The sequence below is a fragment of the Leptidea sinapis genome, chromosome 6 (genome assembly GCF_905404315.1).
Source record: "Leptidea sinapis chromosome 6, ilLepSina1.1, whole genome shotgun sequence".
Lineage (NCBI taxonomy): Eukaryota > Metazoa > Arthropoda > Insecta > Lepidoptera > Pieridae > Leptidea > Leptidea sinapis.
Genome location: NC_066270.1, coordinates 6573013 through 6587896, shown reverse-complemented (window position 1 = coordinate 6587896; position 14884 = coordinate 6573013). Strand labels below are relative to the sequence as shown.

The 14884-nt window shown below is 36.8% G+C and overlaps 1 protein-coding gene across 7 annotated transcripts in view; it reads left to right on the top strand.

The window, feature by feature from the left end:
• LOC126965022 (RNA-binding protein Pasilla) overlaps positions 1–14884 on the top strand; it is a 93808-nt gene that overhangs the window by 45109 nt on the left and 33815 nt on the right. For all 7 annotated transcript variants that reach the window (XR_007729451.1, XM_050808444.1, XM_050808443.1 and 4 more), the window contains one exon: positions 13006–13160. Coding sequence is in view for 6 of the 7 variants with exons in the window: in XM_050808444.1 (XP_050664401.1) it covers positions 13006–13160 (155 nt within the window). In the remaining variant the exon portion in view is untranslated. The remainder of the gene's footprint in view (positions 1–13005; positions 13161–14884) is intronic.

Here is a 14884-nt window from a genome sequence, read left to right as displayed (position 1 = left end):
CGCAATTAATTCCGCCGCTCTATTGAGGGCGTCTGAATTTTTTAAACCGGCGCGTTGTTTTCTTGATTGTGGATAACAATGTCTTTTTTACTCCTTTCGCATTGTGAAATATCAAGTTGCTGCGCTAGGGAAAGTTGAGACACGGCACTAATTAATTCTCGTTTAGAAATTGAATTCAACTAATTCAGCTATAATTTACTTTTTGAAAATTGAATTGAATTCGGCGTTATTTTGCGAAACTCCATGATTATTGAAACCTCGAAACCTCCTGAAAAGGGTGCCTCGTGTAGAGGCGAAACTCATGTCGAATTGATAGAAGACGAATCTTAGCGGAATTTACACTTACACAGAAGGCTTTTACTTTTTCGCAACATTATCCTGGTGTAGTACTGATTAACGGTTGAAGTAGCGAATGAATATTTCTTTATATTATATAATTAAACTAGGTGACCCGGCAAACGTTGTTTTGCCATATCAAGTACAATTCTCGCGATAGTTTTATAAATAATAAGCCTATGTGTTATATTATTGTAAAGTTTCATCAAAATCCATTCAGTAGTTTTGCGTTAAAGAAGTACAAACATACATCCAGACATACAAACTTTCACATTTATAATATTAATAGGATAATAGGATATTTGAGAAGTTTTTAATTATTGTATTTTAATTTTGTGAACGTGTCAAGGTGTTAGATGCGACAAGGTAACATTACGTTGTAGGAGACAGCGCCCTCTCTCACAATGTGACGAGTGGCCGGTAGCGAGTTGGCGACTAGTGACTACTAGCGCTGCGGTAAAGCTCTTTCGCTATCTATGTCAAGTTTAATACGACCTCTCGATCTAACCGTGAGACTCGCATGGCTTCTCATGTAATGTGTTTCAGCTGGTTTATTTATGGTAACATAAAGTCACTGAACAACATTACTGCATTAATTTAGTTCACAAGTAATTGTATTATTAATTGTTATTTTAATTGAAATACTTTCTACTCTATAATTTAAAAATAATGATATTGACACACTGTTGGTATTGGTACAACACAACGATATATTTAATACAAGATACTTACTTAAACATACATAGATACATATAAACATCCATGGCCCGGAAACAAACATTCATATACATCATATAAATGAAAGCACCTACCGGGATTCGAACCCGGGACCTCTAGCTCAGTAGGCAGGATCACTAACCACTGAGCTATAGGGGTCGTCTATATATTTAAATAATAAGTTGTTTATTTAGTGAACAGGTGTTACGAGAGTTATTGTCTGGAAGACTATCGAATCAGCTCATTGTGAGTATCAGGTGCTTGCTTGGTGGAGAGCCCGTCTTGCGTGTTGTACCCGAGGCAACCGAAGAGAGACGCCGTCGGTTACAAGTAATGATACTAACCCAGTTTCCGCTAATAGGAAACACATAAATAACTTATGCATTTTTTCCAGCGTGAGGGAATAAATAGGTTACGTCGTAGGGATTCCATACACACGAGTATCAAGCTCACTACGCACAAGGGTACAACTGTAAAGCAGTCGTTTTATTTTCACGCTGCTGAAATCACACACAATCGCGCGGTGCGTGGGCATAAATTAATAATAACTATATTTTTTAATATGAATTGTTTAAAAAAAATTGGAAAAAGTGACAGATTGATAATTATGATGAATAAAATATATTTCTTTTCTCTTCATAAGGGCCAAACAAATTTTTAGTTACTTTTACTACATGGTCGAGGAATGTAATGCTTTTGGGTGCAAATGTCCTTCATTGACTTATGTCTACTTATTAGCTTACCATTAATGTGGTATTGATAGGTAATTGGAGGTAGCATTGAAAAAGTGACTACAAAATATTTTGGGGGTTTAAATTCCATTTTGTTGTCCACTCTCCATCGATAAATAGCATCTATGTCACCATGAATAACTTAGTGCGCATAGAAGTTTCTAGCGATTGTGAGACATCGGCGTGTTGTAGCTGGTGCACACGGAACAGGTTCCTCGTACTGCTAGTGGTGATGCTGGCTCAAGGACCCGTGCGGCTTAATCATGCGTCATGCATGATGTCATGCTAATATAAATAACGCAATATTTACTATGTTGTTGCCCTTTGGAAGTCTTAAATCATTATTAAGTGGCGAGGCGCTCTGAAGGATTAAACTTATGATAGCATTAAGGCTGCCCATCCGACAGTAAAAAAAATGGACTAAGTTAATAACAGAATGGTACCCAAGAGATGGCAAAAGAAATAGAGGCAGACAAAGAAGAAGATGGGAAGATGACCTCAAGAAGGTGGCTGCTCCGGTATGGACCCGTTTAGCGAGAGACAGGAATACGTGGAAATCTTTAGAGGAGGCCTTTGTCGATAGACAAGCTGTCCTACACAAACATCCAGTTGCCGATAGTTCAAATAATAGAATAGGCTGCTCAACGAATTGTATTTACGAGTAAGTTATTCCCGCGCACTGACACTCAAAACTCAAAAACCAACCTATACTTTACGGTTGCTTCTTTACGTTTAACTAACCTTACCTAACTGAGGCCGTAGATGGCTAAATGTATGACTTTGAGTTACATTATGGTTATTTGAAACTTATGATGTATGAAGGAAATTAATGAATTTATTTTATTTATTTATTATATACAGACACTTTATCACATAATATTACATTATATTTGGTCCCTACACTAGGCGTAGCCTGTCCTGTAAGCAACCAATTTACATCCTAAGGTTAACAATATGAACCGAAAGGTCAAAAAGTGCACTCTGTTTATGTGTGTGTGTGTGTGTGTGTATGTGTGTGTGTGTGTGTGTGAGGGTGGGTGTGAGTGAGTGTGAGTATCTGATTAATCATGTTACAAAGTATTAACATTATATGAGTCTATCACTTTAAGAATAGCTTCCATGTCTGCATAAGAGAGTGTGTGTAACCATCTCTGTATTTTAAATTTGACCTGATGGACCGAGCAATTTTTAATAGAACATTTCAAATTTACCTTGTTGTATATATATGTATGTAAGAATGGGCTAAATCTACTTGCAAATGTTGTATTTATTATTGGTGTTGGAATCTTGTACGAACGGCTATCTAGTAGGTTTTTATAATTCGGCAAATTCAAGACCTCCTTATGCATGCTTGTCATAATACGCAAGATAAATGTACCTCGGACAGAAAGAAGTTCTAAGTTTTTATATAGTTTATGTGTTGGGTATCTAATAGGTTTTTTAAAAATCACTTTAAGGACAGCTCTCTGTACTTATATATAAACTAATTCGTGCCAAATCATTTCTTAACCATTTCAAAATATTCAAAAATGCACAACGTCAATATTCAAGTTTTCACTTTAGCCGGCACTCCCGGAAAGCAACCCGTTATTTTTTTAATTATTATAATTGTATTACAAGTTCACTATTTATGAATAAACGATAGATTAAACATATTATATTTACTCTTAGTATTAATATAAAAACTCTTTCAAAGTTAGAAATTACCTTAAAGTTGTTCAAATAAAGTCATTTAAACATTTGAGTAAAACGATTCCTTATATTACGTGGATAAATTTTTCGAAGAAAGCTTCCGCAAAAAGTTTCAAAACGACAAAAATATAATACTCTCCACGGTCCAAATATATGCAAATGTTACAAAAACATCATCAGATCTAGATGAAAATAAATCATAGTCAAGATTTGAGTGTGGGACGTGTCTCTAGCTGGCTCGTTCAATGGCCCTGACCTAAATGTAGCGACTAGCGCGGCGTTCATCTTGACACGCTTCGCTTACTAGTGTGAAGTATCTCTCTTGAGCTGCAGCCTCGTCGCTGAACCGCACAAGAGTTTTAAAATTCTAAATTAAAGGCCAGGTGCACTTTAGAATGGGATGATGCATATTTGCCGTACAATAAATTATTGTACTCGGATATTATCGGACTGTTCATTCATTGTCAGTACATTTATGAAAATTTCATATACGTTCACAAAAATCATAAATTTTTTGCTCTTAATAGTGGTTTTCATTATTATAACACTAGAAATAAGGGATTGCTTGTAACTAATTGTAGTTGGGCTTCATAACATACATAACAGCTTTAAGGGTAATTGCAATTCCCAATATTATCATCTAATAATCTATATAATCTCTTATAATTGAGATAAAAATCGTAAGTATCGTTGACTTTTCTGTCCCAATAAACTTATTAACTCACCTTATCCGTACACGCTGTCTGTCAAAGGGACGACGTACTAGCGATAGAAGTTTGTATGGAAATTGCAATTCACGCGTCCCGATATAAGGCAATAAGAATGACTTATCGGGTATATTGATACCCGCTAAGTCAATAGTAATAATTTATTGCAATAATCTGAAGCTATCCCAATGGATAGCTTCAGATTATTGACAGCTAATTACACTTTAATTACAGTAGAAGGTAGTAATTTATCTCTATCTATAAATAGTAACTAAGAAAAAATATATAGTAACGGCCGTAAATGTTTACACTTTTATAATAAAGTCCCAGCCACTGTTCAGGCATTATCTATAAATAAAATTAAATGTTTTATTAAAAAATGGCTCTATCGTTAATCCTTTTACTCGACATATGAATATCTAAGTGATCGGACAGCCTGGGACTAGATTATGAATATTTTATAGCAATAGCGATGACAGTACAATATTGTATATTTTTTATTAAAAAGAGCGCTTCTTCTCTCTCAGAGCGCCATTTGTTTCCGAAGCAATAGTTCTAAAGGAATCAATTTTGAGAAAATAAATGCCTTTTATGTATTAGTGACCCTGAAATTTCAAATACCTATCTTCTTCTTCAGGTACCTCTCCATGACTTATTCTATATATTCTTATATTTTCTGTGGCGTTTTGTCACGCTTTAAAAATAGTGGTAGTTTTATAAATTTTTAGGGGTAGTTTAAATTAATTCCTGCAGTTTTCAATGAATATGTCTCTAGTTTTATTGAACCGTTGGCAGAATATTGAATTAAATTATGAAATTTTGCAAAATGAACAATCGACAAATGTCACTAGTGCCGTTTGTAACGCAAAAAGTTTAAAGAGTAGGAAATCCACCATAATGTGCTATTATTGGTCAGCTGAGCTGATGTTATGCAACGTCCACTCTACACATTCGCCCTGCGACCTTGCTGCGGAGTGCGGAATACAGACCCGCCGAGCAAGTTTGATATTTCACTGGTAATTTTAGCTCATATTGGATTGAATGCGGGTCATTAACACTTGGTACGGCTCCAACGTTGCTGTCATCTGGAGCACTCGGCCAAGACATTCGACGCTGTATCGGTTACGGTGCAGGTTGTGTGTCCCTCAACAGTTCGACTCCACTTGACAATGGCGTGCATCCCATATAGGCAATTAGGCAGTGCCTACCTCGTTATGAACCTGACTATATATAGCTCTAGTGTTAAAGTTAATTTAATTTGGTTCCGTTATTTTATTACCCACTCATAACATTTTTCCTTACTTGCTAGATACTAAATACCTACGGTAAGCAATCTTTGCTTATTCCATAGCTCACCTACGACTAGTTATATCCACAGTGCCTACCTTCCTGGAAAACTAATGCACGCCCCTGCGACATCTCTTTCTATCTCTCCGAAGCTAATCACGATAATTTATAATTTAAATAATCAATACCTCAGCTTAATGATTCGCAGGCTATACAGTGAATTATATATTGTGCTGCCCATCACTAAGTAGCTAATCAATACTGTATCTGCAAAATAAACGTGTATTCAGATCAAACATAATATTATATAGGCATCGTTAAATTTTAATAACGTTTAATATGTTCTAAACTGGTACAATTAATTTGTACTATTACAGTAATTAGGTCAAGAACATGCATATTTATAGAAGCGGTTCGTCCACTGTTTGAGAGGAAACTAAATGGTGATAACAAACGTAAAAGGTAAATTCGCTGCTAGTGTGTAGTGACGGAGGATGTAGGCGGTGGTAATTACTGACCACCAGTACCTACTTGTGACAGCAGGGTTGCTCTAACAGATTTGCATACAGGTTTTTTATGGAAGAGGGCTGTAATCAATAACTGTAATGATAGCGGCTAGGACTATTAACGTTGGACGATGACCTTCACTTGAATGGAGCTGTTTGTGTCTCAATCAGTTATTCAGATTCACACATTCGGATTCGCGGACCTCGTCTGGTTGACTAGCCTTCCCTTCGGCTTGTTTTGTTACGCGTGCATAATCAATCAAATCAGTCCAAATAGTTTTGGCTCAACTGATAGATGTTAGCATCTATCAGTTAGTTATCTAGGTGTTAGCAGCCGATTTTTTGTTAGATTGGGGAGTAATTTGCCAACTATTAAAGATACTATGTGTATCAGGGAAGAAGTATCACTCACAAACACGTCCAAATATACCGTAAAATAGAAACAGCCAAGTTTGAGTGTTGATAAATATCATGACGTGTACAATCAAATAACTTGTTGTTTAGATTCGATTGGATTCGTTATTATCGTTAGTCGACAAGTGGGAGACTCCTTTGCACCGGATGACGGCTAGATTTTGGGTGGAAACTGGTACTCAACGCAAAGGCGCCTATTTCCGCCGTGAGCAGTATGTAAGCATTACTGTGTTTCGGTCTGAAGGGCGCCGTGGCTAGTGAAATTACAGGGCAAATGAGACTTGACATCTTATGTCAGAATTTTTGAGTTCTTTGAGATAACAATGGGCGCTGCATTGTAATGGGCTGGGCGTTTCAATTAGGAACGAACGTCGTGCTCGTCTCGTCCCTTATTTTAATTTAAAAAAAAGCGGACACTGCAGCTCTCAACAAACACGTTCAACTCTTATTAGTTATTAGTATTACGTTGTTCGCTACATTACACTTAGCGGCGTGCTGCGTCCGCGTCGTGCCACACAATGGCGCGTCAAGGTCGCCTCTCATTACTTGTGTTATCCAATTATGCTGCGCCGCGCTGTTGACTCGCTGTTGCACTTCTCACGATTGCATCACATGATTCTCAGCTAATGTTCAAACCAATTAACATCATCGTTACCTGCCTTGGCTTTTGAAATGTATTCAACAGTATAACTAGTAAAATCAGGAGGAATACAATAACATTTGTTTGTCAAAAGGTAGCAGTTTTACGGCCGTTCCCAATATTCAGTCTATCTCCGGTTATGGTGTACTGGAGATAAAAATAACGTAACTATCGTTGAATTTTCTATCCGAATAAAATTATCGACGGTAACTCACCTTATCCGTACACCTCGTCTGTCAATGGGCTATAGCTTACCAGCGATATAAAGTTTGTATGGAAATTGCAATTCACGCGTCCCAATATAAGGCGATAAGAATGACTTATCGGGTATATTGGGACAGCTTCAGATTATTGACAGCTAATTACTGACAGTTTTGTTTGACAGACTTTTCCGTTTCCGGTTGTCTAATTGGTAACATCATAGTTGTGCAGCTCCTGTTTATATAGTATTCAAAAAAATAGTTACAGTCACTTTTTATATTACGAGACCACAAAATATAAATTAAGGTGCAGTGAGTGTTGTGGAAATATATATTTCATATATAAATGCCCTGGATATTGAAATTTGTTCAAACGCAGCTCCAAAAAGAGATATCTCTACGTATATATAAAAGATGGACAGTAAATTTCAACTTTTATTTGAAAAAATGAAAAATGAAATGCAAAAACAAACAACAGAACTGACAGACTCCATAACTAAAACAATAATGGAAAGAATGGATGAAAGCCTACAACCTATCATAGCAGAAAATAAAATCTTAAAAATTAAGTTAGAAAATCTTGAGAAAGAGATAGAAACACTGAAAAGGGGACAAACAAAACAATTTAATTGAAGAAAAGATTTAATTGAAGATTGAAGGAAGATGAAAAATCTACTCAAGATCTAATACATAAAGTGAAAAATATCTTGAAATCAGAACTAAATATAAATTTCGATGAAAGTGAGGTAAATAAAATTTTTCGTATTGGAAAGGAAAAGTTAAATAACAAACCAAGGCCAATTATATTTTCTTTTGTGAATGAATGGAAGAAAAAAGAAGTAATGAAAATGAAGAAAAACCTCAAAGATATATATATTGCGGAAGATTATACTAAAGAAGTTCTGGAAAAAAGGAGAATGCTGCAACCACAATTAATTGAGGAGAGGAAAAAAGGAAATATTGCATATATAAAGCTTGACAAACTAATAATAAAAGGAAAACATATTAACACAACCAACGATAAAAGAAAAAGAGATAATATATCAGTATCACCACAAAATAGTACACATATAAAGAAACATCAAATTTTAAAGCCCACAAACACCAACTCAGTAAATGCGTATAATATGATGAAGATCAGATCTAATTCTCTTCCCTCCACAATAAAAACTAACAAACTATAACAATTAACTATCGGTAAACGGAAAACCCAACAACCTAGTTATATAAAGGACAACATAAGAACAAAACATCACCCTCCCCCAAGCCCAATGGTCCTCGTGGGGGAAAATGACCACGACCCTCCAAAGATTAAAAATAAAATTCACACGAAGAAGAAAACAAATGATTTTCATATAGTAACTATCAACTGTCGATCGCTTAGAACCCCTGAAAAACTTCAAGAACTGGAAATGGCGCTCGCACAAATTAAATGGGATATTATCGGACTTAGTGAAACGAGAAAATTGGGAGAAAGTATAGAAGATCATGGAACATACATATTACACTATATAGGAGAAACGCTGGGGTTGTACGGAGTCGGATTCATGGTGAAAAGAAAAATGGTAAACAATATAGAAGAACTCAGAGGAATCTCAGAACGTATTGCTATTCTTAAAAATAAAGATAACCGTCAAAAAATAACAGAAATTAGCAAACAGATTAGTGAACAACTTAGGAAAGAAAGAAAAACTAAACATTCAAATACGATGAAAGTTTATATAGAAAAAACAGGTGGAATTAAAAAGGCACTAAAGGAAATTAACCACAAAAAAGACTGGATACCAAATATTAAAAACAAAGACGGTAAAACTAGTAGCAATAGACACGATATATTAAAAATTGCTACCTAATATTATAAAAATTTATACAAAAGTGATAAAATTCGAAAAACTACAAAAGAATGCATTGCGCTGACAGACGAAGAGCAAATACCTGAAATATTAAAGGATGAAACTATAAAAGCTATTAGGACACAAAAGTTCGATAAGGCACCAAGACCAGATTTCGTTACAAATGAACTACTAAAAACCACATTACCAGTGATCGCTCCAAAACTAACAGATATATTTAACGAGATTCTCAGAACGGAAATTATTCCAGAGGAGTGGACCAAATCGACTACTACATAAAAAAGGAGACAAGACAAATACATCAAATTATAGACCAATCAGCTTAATGTCCAATGTTTACAAAGTGTTTTCCAAAATAATATTATCTAGAATAGCCAATACCCTTGACGAAAATCAGCCTAAGGAGCAAGCTGGATTTCGTAGAAATTTTTCAACTATAGACCACATCCACACCCTTCGACAAATACTACAAAAATTTAAAGAATTTAAGAAAACCTACTTTATCGGATTTGTTGATTTTAACAAAGCATTCGATACCTTAAAACATGAATTTATCTGGGATGCATTACATTTTCAAGGAATACAAACAAAATACATTCGAATCCTGAAAAACGTTTACAAAAAGAGTACTGCACAAATAAAGTTTGAACCTACAGGTGAAGAGTTTGACATTGAAAGAGGTGTTCGCCAGGGAGACCCTATCTCACCTAAACTGTTTTCAGCCGTCCTAGAAATGGTATTCAGGAATCTGAATTGGTCAAAGAAAGGACTAAATATAAATGGCGAAAATCTGAATCATCTACGTTTTGCTGATGACTTAATCGTATTTTCTGATAGCCCAGAAACTTTAAATAGAATGTTACAGGAGTTAGCGGATGAGAGTATTAAGGCAGGCCTTTCAATGAATTTAACAAAAACAAAAATAATGACAAATTCTGCACAAACAGTGCAAATAACAGTTAATAACGAGCAAATAGAATACGTTCAGGAATATATATACTTAGGGCAGTTAATATCTAATGAAGAATGTATGCAAAAAGAAATAGAAAGAAGAATAGTTAATACGTGGAAACGATACTGGTCACTTAATTCAGTTATGAAGAATAAAGAAATGCCTATGAAAGACAAAAGGAAAGTATTTAATACGTGTATACTACCATGCTTATTGTACAGTTGTCAGACATGGGCATTGACAGAGCAACTAGCCAACAAAATTAAAATTTGTCAGAATGGAATAGAAAGAAGCACAATAGGAGTAAAAAGAAAGGATCGTGTGAAATTAAAAGCAATTAAAAAGAAGATAAATTTTAGGAATGCATACAAAACATTCAAACAATTAAAATGGAAATGGACAGGTCATATGATAAGAGAAAAGACAGAGAAATGGGCAAGACTAATAACTGAATGGCAACCACTAGATAGCAAAAGAAATAGAGGTAGACAGCCTATGAGATGGGAAGACGACATCAAGAAAATAGCGGGGCAACTATGGACTCGTATAGCAAAAGATAGGACAGAATGGAAATCTTTGGAGGAGGCCTATGTCGGAAGACAAGCTGTACCACAGTAAAAACCGTTTGCCGATAGCATTTAGAGGCACTTTTTTACTATTTTAGTACCTAGTATGTAAAATTTGTACAAATCGGAAACGGCCGTAAATCATCTATAATGAATTAATTACCCTTGTCAACAAATAAAGATCTTGGTTAAATCTCTCCGTGAAGAATTCCATATCGTATCAAATTAATTTCCGTACCAAACTGTCCGAACTAATATTAACTTTGATTGAAGTGATTCTTAATAATAGGTGAATTTATTCCATTTCATTATTGCGACCGAGATTGTTCTTCGAGCTCGTGTCTGTAATTGGGGTACATGTAATAAATAATACGTACACTGAAAATAAGGGACGAGACGAGCATTGCGTTCAGCTGATGGTAGTTGATACACCCTGCCCATAACAATGCAGTGCCACTCAGGATTCTTGAAAAACCCCAAAAATTCTGAGCGGCACTACAACTGTGCTCGTCACCTTGATACATAAGATGTTAAGTCTCATTTGCCCAGTAATTTCACTAGCTACGGCACCCTTTAGACCGAAACACAGTAATGCTTTCACATTACTGCTTCACGGCACCGTTGCGGTACCCATAATCTAGCCGGCATCCTGTGTATAGGAGCCTCCCACTGGTAAAATGAACAAATGAAGGAGGCAAGCTAACATTAGTTTAAATTTGTGTAATATTATAATTGACGACGAGTGAATGTCGCGGCGGGCGTTCCCTGTCGAGATCAGCGGCGGTGGTCGCTCGCCAAGTGTTTCGAGATAACCGATTGTGAAACACGCCCCTAACGACCCACGCCGCTCGGCCTATTTTTACTACAGTTCAATTTATCATAAGGAAACGATGACCAGAATTAATGGTGCTTAATATGCAATTCTCAACACTACTACGACTGATCTGATTGTAAGAAACCAAGTAGTCCAAAGACTCCACTCTTACAGGTACCTTGGATGCATCGTAAACGACCAGTGTGACCACAGCGTCAAAATCAAGTGCCGGGTAGAGCAGGCGCGTAACGCTTTTCTGAAGCTAAGCCATCTTCTCTACAATCGATCGTTGAAGATATCTAACAGAGTGCGGTTAGCACGTTGCTATGTGTTTTCGGTTCTTTTGTACGGTGTGGAATCATAGACTTTACCCCATAATATGAGCAAACGCTTACAGGCCTTTGAAATGTGGGTGTACAGAAGAATTCTGAAGATATCGTGGACGGATAGAATATCGAATGAAAGAGTTTTGCAGATGATGAACAAAAAGGTAGAGATCTTAAATACTGTCAAGAAACGCAAGCTGCAGTACTTTTATCATAGAATACTTCATGATAAATACGACCTGCTCAAACTCATCATGCAAGGGAAAATCCCAGGAAAGCGTCCACCCTTACTAAGGCGTACTTCGTAGCTTAAGAATCTCCGGACTTAGAACAGGATCCCTGTTCCGAGCTGCTGTGTCAAAGATAAAAATAGCACTAATGATAGCCGACCTCCGGTAGGAGATGGCAGGTCAAGAAGAAGAATACGCATTTGTTAATTGAAATATTTTGTACACCACTTTTTTTAATTACTATCAAAAATAGGTCGGGCTGTTTTAGGGTAGGAGGTAGGTAGTTAAGGAGAACCTACATAATATTATATGCAGTCAGTAGTCAGTATTATATCCGATCAGGTTTTACACTACACTACACTGCACTAGTTACTGAAACAACTATTATTATATACTTAAGTAAAAAAGTCCTGCCTAAATGTATGGACATAATGATTCATGAAAGTGTATCAATGTAAGAATCCTACCGCGACCGTTGGCGGGTGAGTACGAGCGATTTGCGAGCGCGCGCGCAGTGTTCTGTCAATGACTATTATTTTACGTGTAGATTGCTTATAATCAGACTCATTAGAGTGAATGTATCAGAAAGCTATTTAAACAAGCTATAAGACCTTGCAAAATAAGCCATATTATAAATAAAATAAGGGTCAGAACTTAGTGAGGGAATAGTGTGCCGTACGGCACTTCCGATATTGGTGTATCTGAAAAATCTAGTGCCCTGAGGCACTCACCGTTTTCGGAAGGTTAATACTGTGTTTTTTAATTTCGTAGAGTAGGCTTTATGAACATTGACTTTGCCAAGTTACCCTTGTAAACAATAAGTCAGTGTTTTGTTGTTCTGGTTGAATATAATCAACTATGTATAAAAATATGTAAATAGATTGATTGAAAAGCTGGTTGATTTGCCAAAATGTAATCCTAATATTGACTCGGTATAGGTTCTGATGTTAGTTTTTAGATACACTATAATATATTTAATAGTCGTTTTATGTCTTTAGCAAATTATTTAAATGTCCTTATTTGAATATCTCCAGGTACAACAGAAAGGGCATGCCTGATAACGGGTTCCGTGGAAGGCATCATGGTGGTGCTGGACTTCATCATGGAAAAGATCAAGGAGAAGCCGGAGCTGGTGAAACCGTTCCCCGAGGCCGTTGACGCGAAGATGCCACAAGATCGGGACAAACAGGTGCGTGGAACATCTTGCGGCGTGGTAGATTGGCAATTTAGAAAAAAATGTAAAAGGTCCGCTTCTTCAGCAGATTGTGATTTTATTAGAGCCACGGGGAGGTACATTACCTAATATAATATAAAATTCTCGTGTCCCGGTGTTTGTTACGAAAATCCTCCGAAGCGGCTTAACCGATTTGTATGCAATTTTGTGTGCATATCGGGTAGGTTTGAGAATCGGCCAACATCTATTTTTCATACCCCTTAATGATAATCAACGATAAATGACCCAACCCTATTTATTTGAAATTCAAGATAGGATATATCTTGATTAAAAATAAAATTTTCAATCAATTTGTGCTTCGTACAATTCACAATTTGTATCATAAATCACTGCGCGGACATGACCTCGAGGTTCCTGCCCCGTTACTGGGCGCGGGTCCTACAACAATTCAAGAATCTTAACATTGAACACAATTTCATTAAATTTTCTAATAATTCTGATATAAGTAATTCTTGAGTGTTGAGTACAGTAAATGCATCAATTATCAACTCACACACACTGATAATAAAAACATATTATTATGTCAACATTATGAAGATACAGTACACAAGTATAAAGTTTACTATATTATTTCAATGTGCGTTCTCTCAGTGGGCTGCGACCGTTATTTCAACCCGTGACAGACGCGTCGAGTCCCACGTCAGCGCGGGTTATCAGCCAACCCCATCGAGCTCGAATTCGCCGCTTTCGTGATCCAGATAAGAGGCCTCATCAATCTCCTTTACGTAGAAAGAGACTAAATAGGGCGATGAGCTCAGCAGTAATGTGTAAACATTACTGTGTTTCGGTCTGAAGGGCGCCGTAGCTAGTGAAGTTACTGGGCAAATGAGACTTGACATCTTATGTCTCAAGATGACAAGCCCAATTGTTGTGCCGCGCAGAATTTTTTCAAGATTCTTGAGCGGCACTCCATTTTAATGGGCAGGGCGTATCAATTACCATCAGCTAAATGTCCTGCTCGTCTCGTCCCTTATTTTCATAAATAAAATTATGCGCTACATTTTTTAGAATAATTGGGTTTTTTTTATTTTTGGTGGTTGTTCACAATTGAGGGTTCGAATGTCAGTTACCCAGTCTTGATGGTGACGAGATGAGCAAGTAGGTTCTCCAAGTCCCTCTTGAGAATGTAATCCTCATACTAACAAACACAAATAGTGGTGGCCAGTACTGCACGTAGTCTCCATCCAGCTGGCATCGTTTCCAAAGGTTATCGTGTTAGAGCGGGCCGCCGCCAGCCGTCACAGAACTTTATAAACAACAAGTCATGTGATATGTGCGGTGTGCCTATACACGGAGCTCTGCGACACATAGAAACCCATATTATGATAAGAATTTGATAAGGAGAACATTAACAACCATAAACATTGTCTTGAGGTTTAATAATTTATAAAAAGATGGAATATTCCGTTTACTTTGAACATAAGTGTTAGTTAGTGCAGCGTGTCGAGGCGTCACGTGTTTTCGCGCGTGACCCCCGCGGCCCGACGCCGATTGCAACGCGAGTGACAAGTGCTGTTTCACTTGATTCCTACCGCCGAATATACACCTTCACACAACACGTCACAAATTAGGATATCATCCTCACCATCTGGATGTGTCCTCCACAGTGCTGTTTTCGAGGAGCTTTCTTCCTCGTACTACAAAGATGTGGAATGCGCATCCTTGTGTGGTGTTTCCTG